This window comes from Bubalus kerabau, chromosome 13 (assembly GCF_029407905.1).
Source record: "Bubalus kerabau isolate K-KA32 ecotype Philippines breed swamp buffalo chromosome 13, PCC_UOA_SB_1v2, whole genome shotgun sequence".
Lineage (NCBI taxonomy): Eukaryota > Metazoa > Chordata > Mammalia > Artiodactyla > Bovidae > Bubalus > Bubalus kerabau.
The window spans coordinates 53,089,204-53,116,962 of record NC_073636.1 but is presented as its reverse complement, the minus strand read 5'-3'; the positions used below and the strand labels follow the sequence as shown (position 1 = coordinate 53,116,962).

General features: G+C 43.6%; 1 protein-coding gene across 1 annotated transcript in view; it reads left to right on the top strand.

The window, feature by feature from the left end:
* The window catches only part of TMC2 (transmembrane channel like 2), a 96,794-nt gene that overhangs the window by 10,748 nt on the left and 58,287 nt on the right, over nt 1-27,759 (top strand). Inside the window, exons 3-4 of the mRNA XM_055543305.1 lie at nt 10,472-10,790; nt 14,286-14,438. Of these exons, the coding sequence (XP_055399280.1) occupies nt 10,472-10,790; nt 14,286-14,438 (472 nt within the window). The remainder of the gene's footprint in view (nt 1-10,471; nt 10,791-14,285; nt 14,439-27,759) is intronic.

Here is a 27,759-nt window from a genome sequence, read left to right as displayed (position 1 = left end):
GGCAGTGCTAAAGAATGTTCTAACTACCAGACAGTTTTGCTCATTTCCCATGCTAGTAAGGTTATGCTCAAAATCCTTCAAGCTAGGCTTTAGCAGTACTTGAATCAAGAACTTCCAGATGTACAAGCTGAGTTTAGAAAAGGCAGAGGAATAAGAGATCAAATTGCCAAGATTTGTTGGATCATAGAGAAAGCAAGGGAATTCCAGAGAAACAGCTACTTGTGTCTCATTGATTATACTAAAACCTTTGACTGCGTAGATCACAACCAACTGTGGAAAATTCTTAAAGAGATGGGAATACCAGACCATCTTACCTATCTCCTGAGAAACCTGTATGAGGATCAAGAAGCAACAGTAAGAAACTTGCATGGAATGGACTGGTTCAAAATCAGGAAAAGAGTACAACAAGTCTGTATATTGTCACTCTGTTTAACTTCTATGCTGAGTATATCATGTGAAATGCTGGGCTGGATGAATCACAAGCTGGAATCAAGACTGCTGGAAGAAATATGAACAACCTCAGATATGCAGATGATACCACTCTAATGGCAGAAAGTGAAGAGGCACTAAAGAGCCTCTTGATGAGGGTGAAAGAGGAGAGTGAAAAAGCTGGCTTGAAATTCACCATTCAAAAAACAAAGATCATGGCATCCAGTCCTATGACTTCATGGCAGATAGAAGGGAAAAAAGTAGAAGCTGTGACAGATTTTCTATTCTTGGGCTCCAAAATCACTGCAGATGGTGACTGCAACTATGAAATTAAAAGACACTTGCTTCTTAGAAGGAAAGCTATGACAAAGCTGGACAGTGTATTACAAAGCAAAGATAGCACTTTGCCAACAAAGGTCCATATAATCAAAGCTACGTTTTTTCCAGTCGTCATGTAGGAGTGAGAGTAGGACCATAAAGAAGGCTGAGTACCAAAGAATTGATGCTTTCAAATTGTGGTGCTGGAGAAGACTTTTTGGAGTCCCGTGGATATCAAGGAGATCAAACTAGTCGGTCTTAGAGGAAATCAACCCCGAATACTCATTGGAAGGACTGATGCTGAAGCTGAAGCTCCAGTTCTTTGGCCACCTGATGTGAAGAGCTGACTCACTGGAAGAGACCCTGATGCTGGGAAAGACTGACGGCAAAAGGAAAAGAGGGCATCGAGGATGAGATGGTTGGATAGCATCACCAAGTCCATGGGCATAAACTTGGGCAAACTCCAGGAGATAGTGAGGGACAGGAAAGCCTAGCATGCTGCAGTCCATGGGGTCACAAAGAGTTGGACACAACTTACTGATTGAACAACAGAAATAATGCTAGCATATTTAATCAATGAACCAATGTAAGTTTAGGAAGAACCTAAGTAGAATAAAACTACAATATTGTATTATATTTAATGCTGAAAAATCAAAGAAGATACAGGATGATTGGGGCTGGTGCACTGGGATGACCCGGAGGGATGGTACAGGGAGGCAGGTGGGAGGGGGATTCAGGATGGAGAACACACGTATGCACGTGGCGGATTCATGTTGATGTGTGGCAGAACCAATACAATATTGTAAAGTAAAAAAAATAAATAAAAACAAACAAACAAAAGACATATTTGTTCTTATTAAACCAGAAATATGAAACTAATTCCCCTGGAGTAGGAAATGGCAACCCACTCCAGTAATCTTGCCTGGAAAATTCTATGGACAGAAGAATCTGGCAGGCCACAGTCCATGGACTCACAACAAGTTGGACACAACTCAGCGGCTGAGCACGCACACACACATGCATTAAATTAATTCATTTGCCAAATGCTTATTAAATTCCTAGGATTTTTTGGAATATTCAGTTCAGTTCAGTTCAGTCGCTCAGTCATGTCCGACTCTTTTCGACCCCATGAATTGCAGCACACCAGGCCTCCCTGCCCATCACCAACTCCCGGAGTTCAACCAGACTCATGTCCATGGAGTCAGTGATGCCATCCAGCCATCTCATCCTCTGTCGTCCCCTTCTCCTCCTGCCCCCAATCCCTCCCAGCATCAGAGTCTTTTCCAATGAGTCAACTCTTCGCATGAGGTGGCCAAAGTACTGGAGTTTCAGCTTTAGCATCATTCCTTCCAAAGAAATCCCAGGGCTGATCTCCTTCAGAATGGACTGGTTGAATCTCCTTGCAGTCCAAGGGACTCTCAAGAGTCTTCTCCAACACCACAGCTCAAAAGCATCAATTCTTCAGTGCTCAGCCTTCACAGTCCAACTCTCACATCCATACATGACCACAGGAAAAACCATAGCCTTGACTAGACGAACCTTTGTTGGCAAAGTAATGTCTTTGCTTTTGAATATGCTATCACACTGATGGAGAAGGCAGTGGCACCCCACTCCAGTACTCTTGCCTGGAAAATCCCATGGATGGAGGAGCCTGGTAGGCTGCAGTCCATGGGGTCGCTAAGAGTCGGACATGACTGAGCGACTTCACTTTCACTTTTCACTTTCATGCATTGGAGAAGGAAATGGCACTCCACTCCAGTGTTCTTGCCTGGAGAATCCCAGGGATGGGGGAGCCTGGTGGGCTGCCGTCTATGGGGTCACACAGAGTCGGACATAACTGAAGTGACTTAGCATAACATAGCATAGCATCACATTGATATCTTATGAACCAATCAAATGAGCTCCTTTATTTTATTATTGCTCATTTATTTATGTATGACTGCACTGCATCTTCAGTGCTGCGTGTGCACTTTCTCTGGTTGTGGTGCCTGAACTCTAAGGCTTGCAGGCTTCAATAGTTGTGGCTTACAGGCTCTAGAGAGCAGGCTGAGTAATGATGCACAGGCTTAGTTACCCAGTGGCAAGAGGAATCTTCCCAGACCAGGGATCAAACTCATATCACCTGCATTGGCAGGTGGATTCTTAACCACTGGACCACCAGGAAAGTCTCTCCTACGAGTTTTGATAAGTTTTATTTTCATTTATATTTAGTTCAAAGTATTTTAAAATTTCTCTTGAGACTTCTTTATCCCATATGTTATTTAAAAGTGTGTTGTTCTATCTTCAATCATTTTGGTATTTTTTAAGTTATCTTTCTCTTAGGGATTTCTAATTTAATTCCATTGTGTTCTGACAGCATATTTTGAATAATTTCTATTTTTTTAAATTTGTTAACTTATGTTTTATGGGCCAGAATATTGTCTATCTTGGTAAATTCTTCAAGAAGGGTGTATGTTCTGCTGTTGTTGGATGAAATGTTTTGTAAATGTCAATTAGATTCACTTGATTGGTGGTGGTGTTCAGTTCAGTTATGTCCTTACTGCTCTTCTGCCTGCTATATCTTTCAGTTACTGATAGATGTGTGTTGAAGTCTCCAGCTGTAATAGTGGATGTGTCCATTTCTCCTTGCAGTTTTATCAGATTTTGCCTCACATATTTGGGTGCTCTGTTGTTAGGTGCATAGATATGAGAGATTGTTGTCGTCTTGGAGAACCAGCCTGTTTATTAGTTTTTTTAACTTTTTATTTTGTATTGGGGTATAGTCAGTTAACAAACAGTGTTGTCACAGTTTCAGATCAACAGCAAAGGGACTCAGCCATACATATACATAAATCCATTCTCCCCCAAATCCCCCTAATGCCCTACTTTATCCCTAGTAACTTTCCCTGCTCTGAAATCTGTTTTGTCTGAAATTAGTACAGTTATTCTAGCTTTCTTTTGGTTACTGTTAGCATGATATTTTTTCTCCATTCCTTTACTTTTAGTCTATATGTGTTTTTATATTAAGTGGATTTCTTAAATACAACATATAGTTGTCTTTTTTAATTCACTCTGACAATCTGTGTCTTTAATGTTATATTTAGACCATTGACAACATTTACCATATTTGTTGCTGTTTTCTATTCACTGCCCTTGTTTTTTTTCCTATTCTTGTCTTCCACTCTCTTTTCTGCATTTTGTGGTTTTTGATTGAGCGTTTTATATGACTCCACTTTCTTTTCTTTGTAGCATATCAATTACACTCCTTTTTCACTTTTTTTTAGTGGTCGTAGAGTTTGCAATATACAGTTAGAACAAAGTCAAGTCCACTTTCAAACAGAACTATACCTCTTCGTGGGTAGTGCAGGCACCTTATGACAGTGTTCCCAATTCCTCCTTCTCGTCTCTTTAACATTGTTGTCATTCATTTCGCTTACCTATTAGCTACAATCATCTAATATATTGTTGCTATTATTATTTTTAAACAAACTCATCTGTTAGATTAAGAATAAGAAAAATAAAATATTTTACATGTCCTTTGTTCCTTCTTAAGTGCTCTTTCTTTATGACCTACGTCATTTTCTTTCTCTCTGAACAACTTAACATTTTTTGCAAGGTAAATTGACTCAACTTTTGTTTGTCTGAGGAAGTCCATTTCTCCTTTATGTTTGAAGAATAATTTTGTTTAATACAAGATTAGGCTGTGGGGCTTTTTTTTTTCTTTTATTGCTTTAAAATAGTTCACCTCACTCTCTTCTTGCTTGTGTGGTTTCTGAAGAGAAATATAATGTAATTCTTATCTTTCCTCCTCTATAGGTAAAATCAGTTTTTTTCTTCCTCCCTCTGGCTTCTTTCAAGATTTTCTCTTTGTCTTTGATTCTCTGTAGTTTTAATACAATATGCTTTTCTATTAAAGCATATTGGCATTTGTTCTTCCTGTTATTTTCTGAGCTTCCTGCATCTGTGGTTTGGTGGTTGTCATTGATTTTGGACATTATTCAGCCATTATTGCTTCAAATAGTTCTATTTTTTTCTCTCTTTCTTCTCTTTCTGGTATCCCCATTACTCTATGTTACACATTTTGTGATTGTCTCACAATTCTTGTGATATTCTGTTATCTTTTTTATCCTTTTTTCCTCTTTGCTTTTCAGTTTGGGAAGTTTCTATTGACGTATCTTTCACTCAACTGATTTTTTTCCCTTGACTATGATCAGTCTACTAGTGAACCCATCAAAGGTATCCTTCATCTCTCTTATGGTGTTTTTTGTTCCGATCATTTCCTTTTGATTCTTTTCAAAAGTTTTACTCTCTCTGCTTACATTACCCATACGTTTTTGTATGCTGTCCACATTTTCCATTAGATTTGTTAGCTTATTAATCATAGTTATTTTTAAATTCTTGGTCTGATAATTCTAAAACCTCTGCCATATCTGAGTCTGATTCTGATGTTTTCTCTGTCTCTACAAATTTTTTTTGTTTGTTTGTCCCTTGTAATGTTTGTTGAGAGTCAGCATGATGTACTGGGTAAAAGGAATTGAGGTAAATAGGCCTTTAGCATGAGGTTTTATTTTTGTCTGGCTAGCCTGGAGAATCCCAGGGACGGGGGAGCCTGGTGGGCTGCCGTCTGTGGGGTCGTACAGAGTCGGACACAACTGAAGCGACGCAGCAGCAGCAGATGTTAGACCGTGTTCACTGTTCATTGTAGTTGTAGGTGTAAGAGGACCCAATTTCCTTTAAAGTTCTTGTTCTTATCTCTCCAGATGTTTTGAGTTTACTTGGGAACTGCTTTTTTTTTTTTTAGTCTGAGCCTTGCGATTCTTTCCATTGTCATCTCCTGTCATTGTATCAGAGTCCTGCGGATGTAGTGATGAGATACGGGGCAGGGGAAGTTCTATAATCTTGTGACTAGATTTCAGTCTTTCGTGAGCCTGTGCCTTTGGGCTGTGACCTTCACAAATGTTTCTCAGCCTTCTCCTGCTAGCCTTCAGTGAGACAAATTATCTAGAGGTCTGGAGTGGGGTACTTCCCTTCGTCCAGGTCAGTTAAACTGGTAAACTCTGGTCAGTTAGGCTCACTCTGGGAAAATTGTTTCCCTGGAGCCTAGGTGTAAAAGAAAAACTCAGTTTTTTCTTTCCCACATAGGGAAATACCCAATTCTTCCCTACAGTGAGTTTCTTCCCTGTGTGTCTCCTTTATCACTTACACAGAATACTTCACTTCTGACATTTCACCAGATGTGTGGATATTTTTCCTTATAATAAACAATTCTCTATGACATTGCTGGGTGTCCCACAATATAAGTCAACTGTGACACTACCTACCCAAAGATAGCATCAGACCCCACACTCATTTCCTCAAGACTACAACCCACTTCAGACACCAATCACAAGCCCAGGTGCTTCTGACCAACCAGCTATAGATCAAAGGTTCCAAAGACCCCCTCCTTGTGTTCAGTTATATTTGCTAGTGTAGCTCACAGAACTCAGAGAAATATTTATTTACATTTACTAATTTACTAAGGGACATAATAAAGAATGGGCTTCCCTTGTGGCTCAGATGGTATCTGACTGCCAATGCAGGAGATGTGGGTTTGATCCCTGGGTCAGGAAGATCCCCCGGAGAAGGGATTAGCTACCTACTCCATTATTCTTGCTTGAAGAATTCCATGGACAGAAGAGCCTAGTGAGCTACAGTCTATGAGGTTGCAAAGAGTCAGACACGACTGAGCGACTAACACAACAACAACATGGTAGAGAATGGGCTTTCCAGGGCACCAGTGGTAAAGAAAAGTTAGTCGCTCAGTCGTGTCTGACTCTTTGTGACCCCATGGACTGTAGCCCGCCAGGCTCCTCTACCCATGGAGTTCTCCAGGCAAGAATACTGGAATGGGTTGCCACTCCCTTCTCTAGAGATATTCCCAACCCTGTGATCGAACCCAGGTCTCCCACACTGAAAGTGAAGTCACTCAGTCATGTGCAACTCTTTGCAACCCCATGGACTGTAGCCTACCAGGATCCTCCATCCATGGGATTTTCCAGGCAAGAGTACTGGAGTGGGTTGCCATTTCCTTCTCCAACACTACAGGCAGATTTTTTACCATCTGAGCCACCAGGAAAGCCTGCTAAAGAATCTTCTTGCTAATTCAGGAGACACAGTTTCGATCCCTATGTCAAGAAGATCCCCTGGAGGAGGCATGGCAACCACCTCCTTATCAAGTTCATACTCTGGACTTCTATCCACCTACCTTATTCAACCCAGGACCTATTACCAGAAAACTAGGGAAAGTCCCTATGCTTCAGGGCCCACTGAAATTATTCACAATAGCCAATCCTAGCTCTGCATGTGCTGGCTCACCCCTTCCTTTCCCTAGAAACCATAATAAAATTTCTTCCCCACATCCTTCCTCTCTACCTTGCCATTGACTGAATCTGCTGCTGCCTCATGTAGCCCTATGTGGCATGGTGTCTCTTGGGATCTGTAAGTACATGATGATCATTTCCGTGTCTGAGTATCTTACCATATCTAATTAAAATAAGCCCTGAATGCTCTTCCTTTGGGCTTCCCTGGTGGCTCAGCAGTAAAGAATCTGCCTGCAGTGCAGGAGACAAGGGTTCGGTCCCTGGGATGGAAAGATCCCCTGGTGAAGGAAATGGCAACCCACTCCAGTATTCTTGCCTGAGAAATGGAATGGACAGAGGAGCCTAGCAGGCTACAGTCCATGGGGTCACAAAAGAGTCGAATACGACTTAGCAGTGGAACAACAACTCTTCCTTTAAGCACTACGGGTACTGGCTTCCATGGAGGGCTTCTGCTCAAGATAAGCTATGATTCTCTGCCTCTCTCTCCAGTTTCTGGACAGTAGCTTGCCCTACAAACCCAATTCTCTGATGGATCTATTTATAATTGTTTTTTAATTTGTTCAGATTTTTTTTCTTATTGTTAGGATAGAGCTCTTTACACATTGGTGTGAAACCCAGAAGCCCAATCATTTAATTTTCTTACGTATTTTCTCTGTCTTCTTAGCCAAGGCAGAACAATTCTTTTTCCAGTATCCTTTGTGGTTATAGTTTCTCCAAGTATCTTTATCAATAAACTCTCTCCATTGGGGTTTGAATACCGAATCGGACCTTTATAAAAGCATGAACTGACCATATCTTCTCTGCTTAAAATATTTCTGGGTCTTTCCCACCCACTCACTACCTAACCCTACCCTATACCCACCCACTGCACACACACACACCCCCCAACACACACAAACTCTGTTTTCAGGTCCTAGTTTAGAAGTTTGTTTCTCCAGAATATCTTTGTCAGGTCTGGGTAAAACTCACCACAGTACTTCTTGAATCCTACAATATCCTAGCTTGAGATCCAAGAAGAGAATTTTGGGTAGTTTTTCGTTGAAACTGTAAGTAAATTCTGCTTGCTAAATCCAGCATGTTCCAGCTTAGATCATACTTGTAGACATATTTTTTCAGTTGAATTTACCTACCACACTTTGAGATAGGTGTCTATAGATAGATCAGGTCCCCTGGAAGAGATGGGGATTCTTGTGCCTGTGATTTATTGAGGGCAGTTCTCAGGAGATAAGCAGTAAGGGAAGCAGGACAGATCAAGGGAAGAAGCTGAGCAAAGATGTGTGTTCAGTCTAGCCTCTGCCTGATCCCATGGGGAGCCCTGGAACATGAATGAACCACCAGCTTTACTCTGCCTGGAGGCCAGAGGACTGGACATTTGTATTCCATATCAGTTAGCAATTGTCTGTCAACTGACTTGAAGAGAGGGTCAGATGTAAACTCCCAGGCATTTACCAGCAAGACGGTTTCCATCAACCTTGGGCTCCCTTGGAAAGGGAGAGGCTGTGAACTGTCAGGGCCAAGATGCAGAGCAGCTAAGGAACAATGCAGTGGCCAGATAATGGAGATCTGGTTAGACCACCAACAGCATACCCACGAGGAAACTGACTCGGGAGACTAGGCAACCTGCCCAGAGTTACCCAGGTAGTAACCAGCAGAACAAGACTTCAGGCTCAGATACCCAGACTCTAAATCCCCAGCTCAGTCTGCCCAAATCCACCAGTGACCAGTTTTTGTTGCTGTTTCACAGGGTGGCTTGCTTCTCAGAATGTAAAGCGCAGGGATCAGGGGAGCAGTGAGGAAAACTCTCTGTGGCTGCTACATTATATGCACAACCTTGAGAGGCTGGAAAGGGAGTGGGACAGAGGCAAGAATTTGAGAACTTGGGACTCCTTGTCCTGGACTCCATCACTGATGTGACTGCCACTGGGGATGTTGGGTGACAAAACTCCACTCTGTTCTGTTTTGCCCAAAGTTGGGGCTCTCACAACTCTGTTGGGAAAATCAGCCTGGTCATAATCAGGCAGAAAAGCCTAGGTAGGGAGCCACTGTGAACTGTGAGAAACTGTGCTCTGCAGCCAGTTGGGTTCCAGGTGCCCACCTAGAGCACAAAAGTGGCAAGGCAGGCTGGAGGGGCAGTAAGGGAGAGGCCTTTGTTGTGTACTTCCCATGAATCAGATCCTTTATTCCTATTTAACCCAACCATGTAGGGAAATAGCAGCTACTAGAGCCGTTTTACAGATGAGAAAACTGAGGTGCGGTAAAGCTAAGTAGTTTATCTGTGGTCACAGAGATAAGTAGAAGATAGAACTGATATTTTCATGCAGACTGGCCTAGCTCCAAACCTGTGTTCTTTTTACAAGTAAGAAGATCTTATTTCTGGATAAGAGTATCAGAGTAATGATGTCTGTTCTCAGATGTCAGTCACTGTGTCATGTTCATTAACAAGTTGTTGGAGAGGTAACATCCCCATATTAGAGATGAGCTGAGGCCCAGAGAGGTTAAGTGACTGGCTCAAAGACATCCTGCTAGTAAGTGATGGAGAGGTTGCTTATTAATACTAGAACCTCATTACAAGTTTTCCGGTGTTTAATGTTGTAAATGCCCAGATAGGATAGTTGTGCTTAAACAAGGGGTTGGGCAAGCTGTTGCAGAAAGATCACACTGTAGAGCAAATTCTGTTTAGCCAGGACTTTTGCCAGTGTTATAAAGTAGTGGTTTAGAATAACAGCATCAAAAAATAAAATAACAGCATCAAGGTTGGGGCAGTGCTGAGGAGCAAGATAGGCTCTGACACCTGCCCTTTCTCTCATGTCAGGCAGGATACATAAGGGGACAGCTCCTGGAGAGTGGAGCCAGTGGGCCAGTGGTCCAGCCTGACCAAACAGAGGCCCACGCTTGGCCTTGGCCCTGGGCAGAAGGAGAGGACTCAGCTGTGACCCCAGTGGACCGCACCCCAAGCAGAGGAAGGCCTGGGTCTCTAGCTGAGGCTTAGATGAAAGTGTGGGAGTGCCGGCTGCTCAGGGAGAGAGACCTTAGCTCTCACCCCAGACCAGAGGCTGTATCTGAAAGAGCCTTTGGAACCAGTAAGCTCCAGGAAGCATCTTTAAAAAAAAAAGTATTTATTTATTTATTTTGGCTGCACCAGGTCTTAGTTGTGGGCGTGAAAGATCTTTTAGTTGCCATGCTAACTCTTCGTTGTGACAGGTGAGATCTAGTTCCCTGACCAAGGATCCAACCGGGCTCCCTGCTTGGGAGCGAGGAGTCTTAGCCACTGGACCACCAGAGAAGTTCAAAGGCAGCCTCTTGAATATCTGACTTCTCACTGCTGGGGGCAGTTTCCTGGGGAGGAGGCCCCTGAGGCCAGAACTACTTATTCTCTGCCCTTACAGGTGACAGGTCCAGGAGGAGCCCCTCGATGAAGCGGCCTCATAGAGCCGAGAAGGCGCCAGTTCTGCGCAGAGCCCAGCCAGGCCAGAAGGAGCGGGCCAGGGACAGCCCGGGGTCCGGGTCTCCTCGGAGGAAGCAGGCAGAGCGCAGGGGACGCCGGGAGCTGCTGGGGGACCGGGAGCGGGGGTCAGCAGAGAAGACCTGCCGAGGGAGGAGGAAGAAGGATGGGAGGGCTTCCTTCAGGGAGCAAAGAGCTCCTTCAAAGAAGGAAAAGGAGGTCCGGAGGAAGGAAGAGATGTGGAAGCAGCTGAAGAAACACAGGTGTGTTGTGACCCGACTTCAGGCGCGTTTCAATGCGCCCTCTCCCTCCTGCTAGCCCTGCTCCCTCCCTTGTAAGGGTCAGGTGCCATCCTCCCTACCCTCTCCCACGAATGGACGGCCCTTGCTCTCTCCAGCCTCCCTCTGCCTCTACGTTCGTCCCTGCCCAGCTCACCACTGGGGCCAACCGGGATGAGCATCACACTCATCCCAGGTGGAGTGGCCCTGCGCACTGCTGTCCCAACCCCTCCAGTAGGGCAGGTGCAAGCGGAGGCTGTGAACGGGGAGGTGACATGGCGGCATGGTGGGACAAGATCCCAAATCTCCTGAATTTCAGCTGTAGTGGTGACTCACTACAGATCTTGAAGAGGAGCTGAGAGAAATCTAAAATTAACTATTAAAAATTAAAAATTCTAAATTTCTAGTTCAAATTGGAAATTAAAAATTAAAATTGAATTTAGGAGTCATAAGAGGGCTTAAGCATGCCATTTCCCAACCTGACCTGCATCCTCTTCTGTGAAATATGGTTTTGATCTAGAAGAACTTCAAGAGTCCCATCAGCTCTGAAATTCCAGGATTAGGGGGTTTATTTGCTATATTTCCTTTGTTCTATTAGCATTGGCACACGGGGGGTTAACTGATAGAGTCGGTGTATGGAATCAACAAGTTGGGATTTTAGTTTCATTTTTTTACTACCAATTTTGATGAACCATCTCCCTCTCTTTGCCTCCCTCTTCCACTTTACTTTGCATCACTTCTCAGGATGTTTTAAGAATCCCCATTGATAATGGGTGAAGAGGCTTTGAAAACAGGTACTAGGATTATGGCAAAGAGTTGATACTCCTTCCACCCATTCCTAATAAACCTTATTTGCCCACACTTTCACTCAGGTGTTCCACTGTACATCTCCAACTTTACAGAGGGGAAATTAAGGCCCTCAAAAGGGGCCACTGATTTCTTCCATCACCCCTGCCAGCCATCCCTGGCTCCCTTAGGGCTTTTGTCTATTGTCTGGTTGCCCCTGCTGCTGCTGCTGCTGCTATGTCGCTTCAGTCATGTCCAACTCTGTGTGACCCCATAGACGGCAGCCCACCAGGCTCCCCCGTCCCTGGGATTCTCCAGGCAGGAACACTGGAGTGGGTTGCCATTTCCTTCTCCAATGCATGGGAGTGAAAAGTCAAAGTGAAGTTGCCCAGTCGTGTCGGACTCTTTGCGACCCCATGGACTGTAGCCTACCAGCCTCCTCTGTCCATGAAATTTTCCAGGCAAGAATACTGGAGTGGGTTGCCATTTCCTTCTCCAGGGGATCTTCCCAACTCAGGAATCGAACCCAGATCTCCTGCATTGTAGGCAGACGCTTTTACCATCTGAGCCACCAGGGAAGTCTCCTGTCTGGAAGGGAGATGCAAAGTAAGAGATAAGGACTCAATTGTGCAATTTTCAGCTTCATGCCATAGCAGGGCATAGAGATGAAAAATATCCAGCCTTCTTCCCCAGATGCTGACAGTCTGACATGGGAAATAAGACAGGGTTATCAGCTATCATAGCACAAGTGTTAATTGCTCAGTTGTGTCCGACTCTTTGACACCCCATGGACTGTAACCCACCAGGCTCCTCTGTCCATGGACTTCTCCAGGCAAGAATACTGGAGTGGGCAGTCATTCCCTTCTCCAGGGGATCTTCCAGATCCAGCGTTCAAACCTGGGTCTCCTGCATATTTCAGGCAGATTCTTTACGGTCTGAGCCATCATCACAGCACAAAAGAGAAAGCAATATATATACCAGAAAGGATTTGATGAAGAGTGTACCGCTGGGAGGCTGGGGTTCCTCTATGGAGAAGGTAAACATTTCAGTAAGACTTTGAAGACCAGGTGGAATTTGAACAGTGACTGAATGTCACACCTCCACCACCACCCAAACTGAGGGAACACCTTATACAGAAACTCAAGGGCAGATGTCCTGGGGTGTGCGTGAGGCACGGCAGAAAGCCCCTGTGCTCTAGGCTTCCTAGCATTCAAGAGCTAGGGTCCCTCCTCTCCACCTCATTCCTATGACCTCTCCTTGCTCCTCAGGAGTTGATCAGAAGCTAAACTCAAAGAGTCTGCTGCAAACTGGTCTCTAAAGCCCATGGTAACCCAAGTCCACATCCTGATATTTCCAATTATGACTTGCTAAGCAGGCTACCCAGGAGAACCCTTCTCCAGCCCCTCCCTTACCCTCTGTCAGTTGCTGCCAACTCAGCTGAAAGTCACTGTTTTTATGAGTGGAGGAGGCTGTAAACCACACAGACAAGAACTTGGATTTTGTGGCAACTGAGCGCACAGTCTTTGTCAGATGGTGGGGGTCCTCACACCCTCCAGCTAGAAGGGTTCTGCAGCTGTGCTGTCCCATACAGCAGTCACTAGCCACATGTTGGGCATTTGAAATGTGGCTGCTATGACTGAGGAACTGAACTTTTAATTCAATTTAACTTTAATCTGATGTTAATGCTACTGAGTTAAAATAAGAATTAGCCTTGCCCAATGGCTCAGCAGGTAAAGAAACCTCCTGAAATGCAGGCGATACAGGTTCAATTCTGGGTCAGGAAGATCCCCTGGAGGAGGAAATGGCAACCCACTCCTGTATTCTTGCCTGAAAAATCCCATGGACGGGGAGCCTGGTGGGCTACAGTCCAAAGGGTTGCAAAGAGTTGGATACACTGAATGCCCACACACACACACACACACACACACACCAAGAATTAGTAAATTTACTTGGACAGACAGATGTAGTTTTGAGGTTGATTTAATTTTTAAACCAAAGCATTTCTTCCCCCCCAAAAAAGACAGTTTCGTCAGTGCAGATGTGAACATCAAAGGAAAATGATATTCTATCACTTGATTCATTTATGAGAAAAGTTTTAAGTATGTCTAAAACAATTTAGATATGTGAATCTACTCTTTCAACTAAATTTTATGAAATCCAAATACAGATTAAATATGTTCAATGAAAATTTCATGTCTGAATTGACAGTGAGTACAAGGTGAACACTGGATTTTGAAGACAGAACAAAAAGGATGTAAATTGTCTCATTAATAATTTTTTCACTGATTATATGTTTAAATTATAAAATTTTAATATATTGGGTTAAATGAAGTGTATTATTAAAATTATTAATAATATATTCATGTTATTTTATAATATAGCTACTAGAAACTTTAAAATTATGATACGTTTCCATTGGGCAACCCTACGCAAGTGAGGATGTCTGTGTGGGTAGGATTCAGAGGCATGGAGTTTGGAGAGGCAGCCCTCAAGGCACTCCAGGCTGCAGGAAGAGTAGTGGCCTCCTCTGCCAGGTGGGTGAAGTCACAGAGGGTTCTGAGCAGGGCAGGCCTGTGCAAGGTGGCAGCTGGGAGCATCTCCAGTGGGGCTCCTTGCATCCCACAGAATCCCCGAGGACCCTGCCCTCCTCCCCACTCTCCTCCACTCCACCACTCCACCCTGCCTCTGCTCCAGGTCATCCTCCGTGGCTTCCAGCACCTCCAGTGGGGAGTCTCTGTCTGAGGAGGAGCTGGCCCGTATCTTGGAACAGGTGGAAGATAAGAAGAAGCTGATCGCCAGCATGCGGAACAAGCCCTGGCCCATGGCGAGGAAGCTGGCAGAGCTCAGGTGAGGGGTGGCAGTTGGCCAGGGCTCTCCCAGTTGAGAAGGCTCAACTCCTCTAATGGGCTTGGGAATCCCTTCTCCTCTCCTCTCCACCCAAAAGAGCTCAACAAGAATGGGGGTTCACCCTTCCACCCTGCTTCGGTCCCCCTGTCCCCAGCACATGACTGGCCACCAGCCCTGCTATTGGTTAGCACCGAGCCAGGCCTAGTAGGAGACAAGGAGGATCATGGGCCTTGGGCTACACCCTACTTCCACTGCCTCGTCACCCCTTTGTCTCACACCCCACCCCATCTGGTGGCTTCTGTGCTTCCCTTACAACCAAACAGACATGGCTTCTTTGTATGTGTGTGTGTGTTAATTGCTCAGTCATGTCCAACTCTTTGAGACCCAATGGACTGTAGCCTGCCAGGCTCCTCTGTCCATGGAATTCTCCAGGCAAGAATACTGGAGTGGGTTGCCATTCCCTCCTCCAGGGGATATTCCTGACCCAGGGATCGAACCTGGGTCTCCCTCATTGCAGGCAGATTCCTTACAATCTGAGCCACCAGGGAAGCCCATGCCTTCCTTGGTGGTGGTGGTAGGGTGGGAGGCGGTTATGATCCCCCGCCTCAACAAGTTCCTACCTCTCTTGAGTTCTCTAAGCACCAGAATCTCTCCCTTTGTCACACATTCACCCTTGCAGTGTGGAGAGCAGGGGGATGGGCTGTCTTAGCTGCACTTGTGTCCCGGAGGCCTAACACGGGGCCAAGCTTGCAGTGACGCTCCATAAATATTGCCTGGCCTGAATTCTATTTTCAGCTCAGCACCTTCCCTGGTTTCCATATGACTGGCCAGCTCATCACTCATTTTATGGCTCTTCAGTCTCTGCTGCAGTTTTGAAAGAAGAGCAGGATGTTTTTACTAGAAAACTATAATCTGATTTTACTGTCTTCCCCCAAGTCCTGCCTCAATCGTTCTGCCATAAGATTGGATGACTCCCTTCCTCGTTCCCTCTATATAAAGCTATTATTTTTCTCAGCTCTTTTCACACCTGAGTTTCCTCATTGCTCAAATGGCTCACCCTTTATCACAGAACAATTTGGTGGCCATATTTTGACCTTCAGCCTGTTTGTGTCTCCAAAGCACAGCAAAGATGTTGCCTATGCAAATGGGGTCTGGCCCTGACAAGTAATCTCGTAAATAGAGCTTACTCCACTAGGTTGAGGGCTTCCCAGGTGGTGCCATGATAAAGAATCTGCCTGCCAGTGCAGGAGATGTGGGTTCTATCCCTGGGTCAGGAGATCCCCTGGAAGGGGATATGGCAACCCACTCCAGTATTCTTGCCTGGAAAATGACATGGACAGAGGAGCCTGGCAGTCCATGGGGTTACAAAGAGTCGAACATGACTGAGCGACCGAGCACACCCACCACTGCCCTGAGAATATTACCTTCTCTCAAAGTCAGCTGCAGGAAGAAATGCCTCCCCACAGTGCCTCCAGGCCAGTGCTGACCAACAGAACTTTCTGAGATAATGGAAATGTTCTAACTCTATGACTATAGAGTAGCCACCAGTCACACGTAGCTAGTAAGCACTTAGAAAATAGCACAACTGAGAAACTGAATTTATGTTTTATTTTAACTTATTTAAACTTAGGTAGTCACACAGAGAGGGCAATGGCAACCCACTCCAGTACTCTTGCCTGGGAAATCCCATGGACGGAGGAGCCTGGTAGGCAGCAGTCCATGGGGTCGCTAAGAGTCGGACACAACTGAGTGACTTCACTTTCACTTTTCACTTTCATACATTGGAGAAGGAAATGGCAACCCACACCAGTGTTCTGCCTGGAGAATCCCAGGAACGGGGGAGCTTGGTGGGCTGCCATCTATGGGGTCGCACAGAGTCAGACACGACTGAAGCGACTTAGCAGCTGCAGCAGGTAGTCATAGGTAGCAACAGTTTGAGCGGTAGGTACAGCTTCAGGCAGTGGGCTGTCTGCCTTTCCAGCTCCCTTTTTCTGAGTCTCTTCTTCCTGCTCCCCCAGGGCCAAGTTCTTCCTCCTTCCATCTGTCACTCTAACAGAACCTCATCCCCACTCAAGTGTCACTGGGACACATCTTTTATTAACAGTGGAAAAAGAGCAACCTTGCTGTTTATGGAAATGAGATATCCAGCTGACTGGAACTCTCAGGGACCATGAAAATCCCTGAGCTGCCCAGAGGAGAAGTCTGCATCTCCTCCAGGCCTGGGGGCAGAGTTCCTGCTCATGGTCAGTGTGGGAAGTGGCTAAGGCCTGAGAAGCTGAAAGGACTCTCATCTCTCCCACTGGAGCAAGTCCTCCTGACAATAGTGATCTCTTTCCTCCAGCCTGCCTGCCTTCCTCTTCCCTCTTGCAAGGCTCCCTATCCCAGACTCAAGTCTCAGGCTCTCCAGCCTCTGGGTCTCAGCTCCAGTGATGCCTCTGCCTTGCCCACCTGGCTAGGTCCTACCTTTTGAGACTCAGGCCAAGTGTTGCTTCTGCAGGGAAGTCCCTACTGATCCTACCTTCATTCAGGCTGAGTTAGTCACCACCTCTCTGAGCCTTAAGGCCCTATCCCTCACTTGACTGGCTGCTCTAGTTTGCAAAGCTGTGTCTTATTCATCTTTTAATTTATTTCTTTGTTATATTTTGCCAACATTTGCTGCATGCTCCCTATGTGCCAGATATTGTTCTGAGCCTGGATGTGTAAAAATTCATTTAATCTTCCTAATCACCCTCTGATGTAGATACTATTGTTATTGTCCCCATTTTACTGATGGCAAACTGAGACACAGAGCAATCTAATAATTTTTCCAGGCCACACAGTGAGTTTAGAGGCCTGGCCAGAATTTGAACTAAGGAATTCTGGCTCCAGAACTTACACTCTTAAATTATAATTGCCTCTCTAGAATTCCTAGACATTCTAGAATACACCCTTTGCCTCCTGTATGATTTCCTCTTCTGGCATAAAGTCTTCAACTGCAGATCTGCAGATAGCATCCCCAGACTACATCTTTTTTTAGAAACAATGGTGTGGGGACCCCAGTCTCTGGCCGACTCAGGCAGCTGGCTGACTTTGGCATACTTGTTGTAGACAATTGAAGAAGGGTGGTAAGGGATAAAGAGCAGCAGCAGTGAACTGGGGCAAGCCTGCATTCACACTTCTACCATATCTGGGTGATTTGACTAGCTATTCAATCCCCCTCAGGCTGGCTTCCTTCCCTTAACCTCTCTGAGCCTCACAGCCCCTTTTTGTAAATTAGGAATAATATTATCTACCTTCAGAGTTATTTTGACAAATTCAAAATATTTATTTAAGGGCCCAGCATATAATGTACAATTAATAGATAGTAGTTATTGCTGTTATTAATGGTTGAACATCTTGTGCCAGACATTGTGCTAAACCCTGAGAAATGAGGATGGGGAACAAAGGTGAATCAGAGGAGACTTCACTAGTGATGCACATTAATAATGGCACAAGGCAGGCAGTTGATGTTGGTAAAAGAGTTTCTAGTGCCCTTGAGTCAGGGATGTTTGCTTTAATCATAGAATTAATTAGGTGTGTCACTCAGCTTTGTCAGAAACCCAGTGTGCTAGAAAATTAGCCAAAGTGCTTGCTCTCTTCAGAGAGATCTGAAGAATTCCACTTCCAAAAAGATGCAATAGACATACTTCTCCATAGTCTTCCCATGAAGCACCACTGAAACCCCAGATAGTATGTGTAAAGCAAACATAAGAGACTCAGAAAGGTGGAGAGAAGAAAGCAGACTGGCTAAGGACCTCAGGGTCAAATGGATGACAGGGCATCAAGTTCTAGGTTTCCTTTTTGTCTATGTATCCAAACTGGGTACTGGGAATATTGGAGAAGCTGGCAGCCCCAAAACATGGACAGATACTCACAAAAACTCCTCAAGAAAAGTCTGCTGTTTCTAGCCAAAGGACCAGAAAAGACAGAATACTTGGCAATGAAAACAATCCTTCTCCAACCAAACACCATAAACAAAAAACATCTCTAGCCCCACTCCTGGCAGCAAAAGTCAAGTTGGGAAGCCTGTATTTCCTCTGTTGCCAGGATTTAACATGGTATCCCAACACCCTTATCAATAAATTATCAGAGAAAGCCAAGTGAGGAGCAGGGACATTCATACCCACTGTAGTAGCAAGCCCTCCCTCTCCCTGTGGTGTCAGTGGAGACCACACAGGGAGCATGAACTTTCACCACAACCAGGCAGTAACAAATTATACCTTCAGGCCAGGATGATATGAGTAGAAGGCTTGTGGAAGCCTGAACTCCCATCCTGACTTACCAGTAACAAGGAGCTCCAGCCCAGTCCCAGGTGTCAAAAGGGGCCAAGCGAGTAATCTGGACTTCTACCTAGAAGTAACTGGGCAGCATCCCCCTTCTGAAGCATCCCCCACTACTGAAGCAGTGTCAGAAGAGGTCTGCTAAAACACAAGATTTAAGTAAGATCCAGACTCGCATAACATAAAATCCCAAATGTCTAGGCTTCAATTGAAAACTCACTCATCATACCAAGAACCAGAAAGATCTCAAACTGAATGATAAAAGATAATCAACAGATGCTAACATCAAGATTATATAGATGTTAGGGTTATCTGACAAAGATTTTAAAGAAATCATCATAAAAATGTTTCACTGAGCAGTTATGAACACACAAAACAAATAAAGAAATAGTCTCAGAAAATGAATAAAAGATATGAAAGAGAGCAACTGGAAATTTTAGAAGTAAAAAATATAGTAACTAAAAATTTTTGAATGGGCTCAACAGCAGAATGGAGAAAACTGAGTAGATTATCAGTGAGGGTAGAACAAGACAGATCACTCAGTCTGAACAATAGCAAGAAAACAGTCTGGAGGGAAAGCGAATAGAGCCTCAGGGACATGTAGGATTATTTTTAAAAAAGCTAACCTTGGTGTCTCCTCCAAATCCCTAGATATGAAAGAAAAAAAGGAGGTGTCAGAACATAGAGTGGGGCTGGAAAAAAAGTCTTCAAATATATAAGGACTGAAAAATTTTCAAATTTGACAAAACTTAAGTATTCAAGAAGTTAAACAAAACCCCAGTAAGATAAATCCAAAGTAATCCATGCTAATACACATCATGGTCAAACTTCTGAATACTTTTAAGAGTCTGACAGAAGCAATGCATTACTAAAGAAAAAAAAAAATAGAAAGCATATTTCTCATCAGAAACCATGGAAAACAGAAGTACTAAGTGAAAAGAATTGTCAGTCCAGAATTCTATATCCAGCAGAAACATCCTTCAAGAACAAAGGAAAAATCAAGACATTCTCAGATGAAGGAAAACTAGAAGAATCTGTTACCAGGTCTACCCTAAAGTATAACTAAAGAAAGTTCTCTAAAAATAAAGGATATGATAAAAGAAGGCATCTTGGAACATCATGAAGGAAGAACATGGTAAGAGAAAAAATCTTGGGAAATACCATGTGTTTTCCTTCTCCTCTTGATTTTTAAAATTATGTTTGAAAGTTGAAGCAAAAATGAAAACACCACCTAATGTGATTCTCAAAAATGCAGAGAAAATAGTTAAGACCATTATAAATGAGTAGGATAAAGTGACATAAAGAGAAATAAGGCTCTACACTTCACTCTAGCTAGTAAAATGAATCCATAGGTTTTGGTAATACATATAGATAGGTAGATAACAGATAGATGGATGACAGATATAGGTCGACACATAGTAATGCCTAGAGCAACTATTGAAAAGGCTATACAAATTGATATACTAAAAAACACTGCAGGTTAAACAAAATTGAATTCTAAAAAAATGTTCAGGAAGACAGGGAAGAAGGCAAGTAGAAATGAAAAACAGAAAACAAGAAATAAAATGTTGTATTTAAACTGTAACATCTAAATAATTATGTTAGTGGTCTAAATATATCAATTAAAAGACAGAGATTGGCAGACTGGATTTAAAAGATGATCCAAGTACATGCAGTCTATAAGAAACTCACTTGAAATATGATATACATAAGCTGCAAGTAAAGAATGGCAGAAAATACACCATGAAAAATTAACCAAAAGAAAGTAGGAGAAGCTATGTAAATGTCAAAGTCAATTTCAGAGCAAAGAAAATCACCAAGGTTATAGAGGGACACTATATAATGAGATGGCAAGAGTGAATGTCAACATTTTAGGGATCAGTGAACTAAAATGGACGGGAATGGGCAAATTTAATTCAGATGACCATATGTACAACTGTGGGCAAGAATCCCTTAGAAGAAACGGACTAGTTCTCCTAATCAACAAAGGAGTCCAAAATGCAGCACTCAGGTGCAATCTCAAAAATGATAGAATGATCTCAATTCATTTCAAAGCAAACCATTCAATAACAGTAATCCAAGTCTATGCCCCAACCACTAATGCCAAAGAAGCTGAAGTTGAATGATTCTATGAAGACCTACAAGACCTTGTAGAACTAACACCAAAAAAAAAAAAAAAAAAAAAAAAAGATGTCCTTTTCATCATAGGGGACTGGAATGCAAAAGTAAGAAGTCAAGAGATACCTAGAGCAACAGGCAAGTTTGGCATTGGAGTACAAAATAAAGCAGGACAAAAACTAACAGACTTTTACCAAGAGAATGTGCTGGTCATAGCAAACACCCTCTTCCCAAAACACAAGAGACAACTCTACACAGGGATGTCACCAGATGGTCAATACCAAAATCAGATTGATTATATTCTTTGCAGCTGAAAATGGATAAGCTCTATACAGTCAACAAAAGCAAAACCAGGAGCAGACTGAACTCCTTATTGCAAAATTCAGACTTAAATCGAAGAAAGTAGGGAAAACCACTAGGCCAGGAAAACTGCATGACCTAAATAAAATCCCTTATGATTATACAGTAGAAGTGACAAATAGACTCAAGAAATTAGATCTGATAGATAGAGTGCCAGAAGAATTACGGACAGAGTGCTGGAGTCAGTGATCAAAACCATCCCCAAGAAAAAGAAATGCAACAAGGCAAAATAGTTGTCTGAGGAGGCCTTACAAACAACTGAGAAAAGAAGTGAAAGGCAAAGGGGGAGAAGGAGAGAGATACCCATCTAAATGCAGAGTCCTAAAGAATAACAAGGAGAGATAAGAAAGCCTTAAGTGAACAATGTAAAGAAATAGAGGAAACAATAGAATGGGAAAGACTAGAGATCTCTTCAAGAAAATTAGAGATACCAAGGGAACATTTCATGCAAAGATGGGCACAATAAAGGACAGAAATGGAATGGACCTAACAGAAGCAGAAGATATTAAGAAGAGGCGGCAAGAATACACAGAAGAACTGTACAAAGAAGACCTTGATGACCCAGATAACTGCGATGGTGTGATCACTCATCTACAGCCAGACATCCTGGAGTGTGAGGTCAAGTGGGCCTTAGGAAGCATCACTATAAACAAAGCTAGTGGAGGTGATGGAATTCCAGCTGAGCTATTTAAAATCCTAAAAGGTGATGCTGTAAAAGTGCTGCATTCAATATGCCTTAGCACTGGCCACAGGACTGGAAAAAGTCAATTTTCATTCCAATCCCAAAGGAGGGCAATGCCACAGAATGTTCAAAGTACTGCACAATTGCACTCATTTCACAGGCTAGCAAGGTAATGCTCAAAATCCTTCAAGCTAGGCTTCAATAGTATGTGAACTGAGAACTTTCAGATATACAATCTGAGTTTAGAAAAGGCAGAAGAACAAGATATCACATTGCCAACATTTGTTGGATCATAGAAAAAGCAGGGGAATTCCAGAAAAACATCTGCTTCTGCTTTATTTACTACACTAAAGGCTTTGACTTTGTGGATCACAAGAAACTATAAAAAATTCTTAAAGAGATGGGAATACCACCTTACCTGGGCTTCCCAGGTGGCTCAGATGGTAAAGTATCTGCCTGCAATGCAGGAGACCTTGGTTCAATCCCTGGGTCAGGAAGCTCCCAAGGAGAAGGGAACGGCAACCCACTCCAGTATTCTTGCCTGGAGAATCCCATGGACAGAGGAGCCTGGTTGTCTATAGTCCATAGGATCGCAAAGAGTTGGACACGACTGAGTGACTAACACTTACCGCCTCCTGAGAAACCTGTAGGCAGCTCAAAAAGTCACAGTTAGAATCAGACATGGAACAACATTCCAAATTGGGAAAGAACATCTAGACTGTATATTGTCACACTGCTTATTTAATTATATGCAGAGTACATCATGGGCAATGCCAGGCTGGATGAAGCACAAGCTGGAATCAAGACTGCTGGGAGAAATATCAATAAACTTAGATATGCAGATGACACCACCCTTATGAAAGTGAAGAGGAACTGAAGAGCCTGTTGATGAAAGTGAAAGAGGAGAGTAAAAAGCTGGCTTAAAACTCAACATTCAAAAAACTAAAATCATGGCTTTCAGTCCCATCACTTCATGGCAAATAGATGGGGAAACAATGGAAACAGTCACAGACTTTATTTTCTTGGGATCCAAAATCACTGCAGATGGTGACTGCTGCCATGAAATTAAAAGACACTTGCTCCTTAGAAGAAAAGTTATGACCAACCTAGACAACATATTAAAAAGCAGAGATATTATTTTGTCAACAAAGGTCCATATATCAAAGCTATGGTTTTTTCCAGTCATCATGTAAGGATGTTAGAGTTGGACCATAAAGAAGGCTGAGCACCAAAGAACTGATGCTTTAGAACTGTGGTGCTGGAGAAGACTCTTGAGAGTCCCTGACAGAGATCAAGCCAGTCTATCCTAAAGGAAATCAACCCTGAATATTCATTGGAAGGACTCTTGCTAAGCTGAAGCTCCAATACTTTGGCCACCTGATGTAAAGAGCCAACTCATTGGAAAAGACCCTGATGCTGGGAAAGATTAAAGGCAGGAGGAGAAGGGGACAACAGAGGATGAGATAGTTGGATGGCATCACTGATTCAGTGGATATGAGTTTGAGCGAACTCCAGGAGATAGTGAAGGACAGGGAAACCCAGCATGCTGCAGTCCATGGGGTCGCAAAGAGTTGGTCACAGCTGAGCAAGGAAAAAAACATAATGATAAAAGGGTCAATATACCATGCAAACAGAACAATCCTAAATGTATATGCACCAAAGAGATCAGTGGTTTGGATTCTATCGGTTATTAATTTTTCAGTGCTATGTAATAAATGACCCTAAAACTTAATAATTGAAAACAGTAAAGAAAAACATGTGTTATCTTCTGTTAGTCAGAAATTCAGGATCAGCTTAGCTGGCAGCTCTAACTTGGAGTCTCTTGTTGAGGTCCTTTAATGGACCGGAATTTGGTGGTCCGGAGTCGACGATAAGAAAGTAAAGGAGAGAAAGAGGCTGATATTCCTTGGTTTACACAGAAAGCCAATAAAGCTCCTGTACAGGGCTTGCTTTGTTCATGGAGGCCTCAAGCACCCTCTCGATGGGGTGAAGGTGCAGAGCACCTTCTCTAGAGGGTCTTAGAAGCCGGGCAGGAAAATGAACTCAGAGAGCCTCTGCTCTCCAGGGAATCAGCCTGAAAAAGAGAGAGAGAGAAAGAAAGAAAGACATGGGGACCAGAGCTCTGATGGAGCAAAGGTGTTTTAATCAACATGGTGGGGGCATATATACTGTCTTACAAAGTAGTTATTCTCAGCAAAGATAAAGATTAAAACTCCAGGCTTATAAAACATAGGCAATCCATATTAAAGAGAGAGATTTGTAAACAATCACTTTTACCGTATGGCCGAAGAATTGATGCTTTTGAACTGTGGTGTTGGAGAAGACTCTTGAGAGTCCCTTGGACTGCAAGGAGATCCAACCAGTCCATTCTGAAGGAGATCAGCCCTGGGATTTCTTTGGAAGGAATGATGCTAAAGCTGAAACTCCAGTACTTTGGCCACCTCATGCGAAGAGTTGACTCATTGGAAAAGACTCTGATGCTGGGAGGGATTGGGGGCAAGAGGAGAAGGGGACGACAGAGGATGAGATGGCTGGATGGCATCACTGACTCGATGGATGTGAGTCTCAGTGAACTCCGGGAGTTGGTGATGGGCAGGGAGGCCTGGTGTGCTGCAATTCATGGGGTCGCAAAGAGTCAGACACAACTGAGTGACTGAACTGAACTGAACTGAACTCACAAGAAGGAAGAGGGTACTTATCACCGTATAGAAACGCTAATGAAGGAAATGCCTGGATTCCTCAGGAGGCTTGCCTCTCCTCTTAATTCCTAAATATTCAGGAATTAATACGGAGCAGAGAATTCCTGACAGATTAAAAAAAAAGCACACAGGAAGCCTCCTGTTAAATGCTTCCTGACAGTCTCTCATAAGGTTGAGTCAAATTGTTGGTCAGGGCTTCAGCCTTCAGATGACTGGGGGTGGTGAAGCCACTTCCAAGGTTGCTCATATACATAGATGACAAGGTGGTTCTGATTATTAGTAGGGGCCCCAGTTTCTCTCCATATGGGCCTCTCCATAGGCTGCTTAAGTATCCTCATAACATGAGAGCTAGCTTCCTCCAAAAGAGGGAGATTTCAAGGGGAAAATCACGACACCTAGTTTCAGAAGTCCTAGTCTCAGAAGTCATAAGTTGTCACTTTTACCACTTTCTATTCCTTGGAGGCACATTGCTAAGTTTGGCCCACATTCAAGGGGAGAAAAATTCATTTCTCCATTTTAAAGGGAGGAATGTCAAGAAATCTGTTGACATAGTTGAAAACCAACACATATGGGAAGTCAGGTATGCTTGGTTAGCCTCAGGTACCTTTAGATTGATTCAGTGACATCTCTAGGCCTGGCTTTGAGTTTCCACTCAGAGTGAGTTCAGCATCTGTTTGATCTTTGCCTCCACAACTGAAAAGTAAAAACCACTTGGAGCCAAAGGGAGACACCAAACCAGCATAGCCCAAATTACCTTCAACATCTGGCCATCTCCAACCTCTGGCCACCTCTCTTTGGCCATCTGTGTCCCCTACCTTAATCTAGATGTCTTCTGGATTTCTGGCTGACTCATACACTTTCCCAGTGTTCTGCATGGGACAGCAAAGCTCTGTAAGGATGCTGTCAAACTCAGGCTGCCCTGTGTCTATTTGTACCTCTGCATTGCAAAATTAAGTGTGATTTTGAGTCTGATCTGCTTCACCAGCAGTGGGTTTTTGGATGTATGTGGTCTCTCTGAGAGATACTTTGGGTCAACTTCAGAGTATCCCTGTTGTGAAAGGCTGCATTGCTGAGTCCCTTGTCCAGACCCCTGGGGAGAAGAAGGCCCTTCACAGCAGCCCCCTGTGCTAGCAAAGACTCTTTATCAGCTGTCCACTTTAGGAGCTGCTATTTCCCCAGAAGGAGAAGAGTGACTGCTTGATAAATGAAACCACTGTGCTCACATGGTCTGCATCCACATATTTAAATCTCATAACATCATGCCCATTTCTAGATGAAAACTGCCACCCCAGGAGGCACAGAATCTTGCCTGGTTCTCTCTGACACTAAAGCCACACAATAAACCCCTTTTCTCCCAGCAGTAATCACTGGCCACCCTGATGTGTCTTTCAAACTGTTATTTGGGCCACTTTATCAACAAGGAGGGTCTTTCTAGGGCAATGTGAGGGGCTCCTGAAGTGCTCTCTGTGGGTGGCTACCGAGGAAAGTCATGCCTCAATGGCTTCCTCCTCTCCTGAGTGTTGGAGGGGCCTGAGGGGTTGATAACCACCTGTCAAAAGTGACCTTGAGATTCAAGCCCCTAGAACTTTCCACAAAGCAAAGGATCCCACCTCTTTTGCCTTTTCGCTTCATTTTTCACACACCACCTGGTTTGAGGAAGAGGAGAGATGAGCTTGCATAAAGTTCCCCATTTGAAAGGAGGAGAAAAGGAGGAGGCAGGAGCACCCTACAGAAGGAAGATTTGTAGGGACTTCCCCCGGAGGTCCAGTGGTTAGACCTCCACAATTTCATTGCCAAAGTCATGGGTTCAATCCCTGGTTTGGGAACTAAGATCCTGCAAGCCACACAGTGTGACCAAAAAAAAAAAAAAGAGGATTTGCAACAGTTGGGAAGTGCAGGGCAAGAGCCAGTGTTTCCATAAACCAACTACTGTTTCTAGTAATGAAGCACATGGATCACAGATAACAGATGTAAAAGGATTTGCTATAAAAATGTTAGTTGTGATTATTTATACACTTTTACTGATCCAAAAAAGCTTGTTGCATCCATCAAAATTGTTAGACTGCTTGGTCTGTTTGCAGTGAACAATCCTTAGAGTTTGTATCCAATTCTGAGCAGGGACCTCTGTTCTTCTGAGGGCTCTCTGGGTTTCTGGACACAGTCTGAATGTCAAGAAAAGAAGCATTTGGTGCCAGGTTCAATGGCTCAGGCATAAGATCTGGCTTACTTTTTTATTATCCAAAGTTTTTTTGGATAATAAATTTTTTAAATTTTTTTTATCCAAAGATTTTTTTATCCAAAGTTACCAAATCTTAAACGTTGTCACATTCAAACTCACAAACCCTGAATGCTTAGGAGTCCCTACCCACTCATGAAATATAGGAAGAGGACAAAAGTATGAGTTTCATGAAAACATTCTTTGTTGTCCTGGAGTCATTGGTAGTCACAGATAACTGCCAGAATGACTGCAGACTGAGGGGAGCAGGGGCTGACCCCACAAAGGAGCCTTAATCCCATACAGCCCCGCTTTTGATCCCGGACCGAGAAGCTACACAGATGGCCTCATTAACATTGGGACATCATTGAGACATCCTAATAAAACCAGTCTTGGGATTAACCCCAGGTTAGAATGTAACTTTGACAGGTAGCAACTACCTCCATTTGCACTTTGGAGGTGGTATAGGTTATGTTGCCAGCAGGAGAGCCCGAGCAACAGCAGCCATTCTTCCACCCCCACTGAGATGGATTTAATTCTTCATCTACTTGTATGGTCTTATCCAGTGGTTGCTGATAAACTGATTCTTTGGGTGTTGGCATGGGAGAGCCCTGATGTGGAATGCTTGCTGATTCCCATAGTCTAAATACTCCCACCATGGCCAGTTTCAAGTTATCAATAGTTTAATAATTGGTGGACCAAGTTTCTGAGTATTTAACAATCAGTTCTCAGAAGCCAGCACCAGCTCCAGTGTTTGACCCAAAGTATTTAACAGAGAGGCCTATCCATGTGCTTCTCATGCGGTCTTCCTTGGATGTTTACTCACTCATTCAATGTTCATGCACTCTAAAAATATATAGTGAATGCTGTATTTTTTTTTTATTGCTGCTCTAACAAAATACTACAAATTTAATAGCTTAAGACAGTTTATTCGCTCACAATCCTGTTG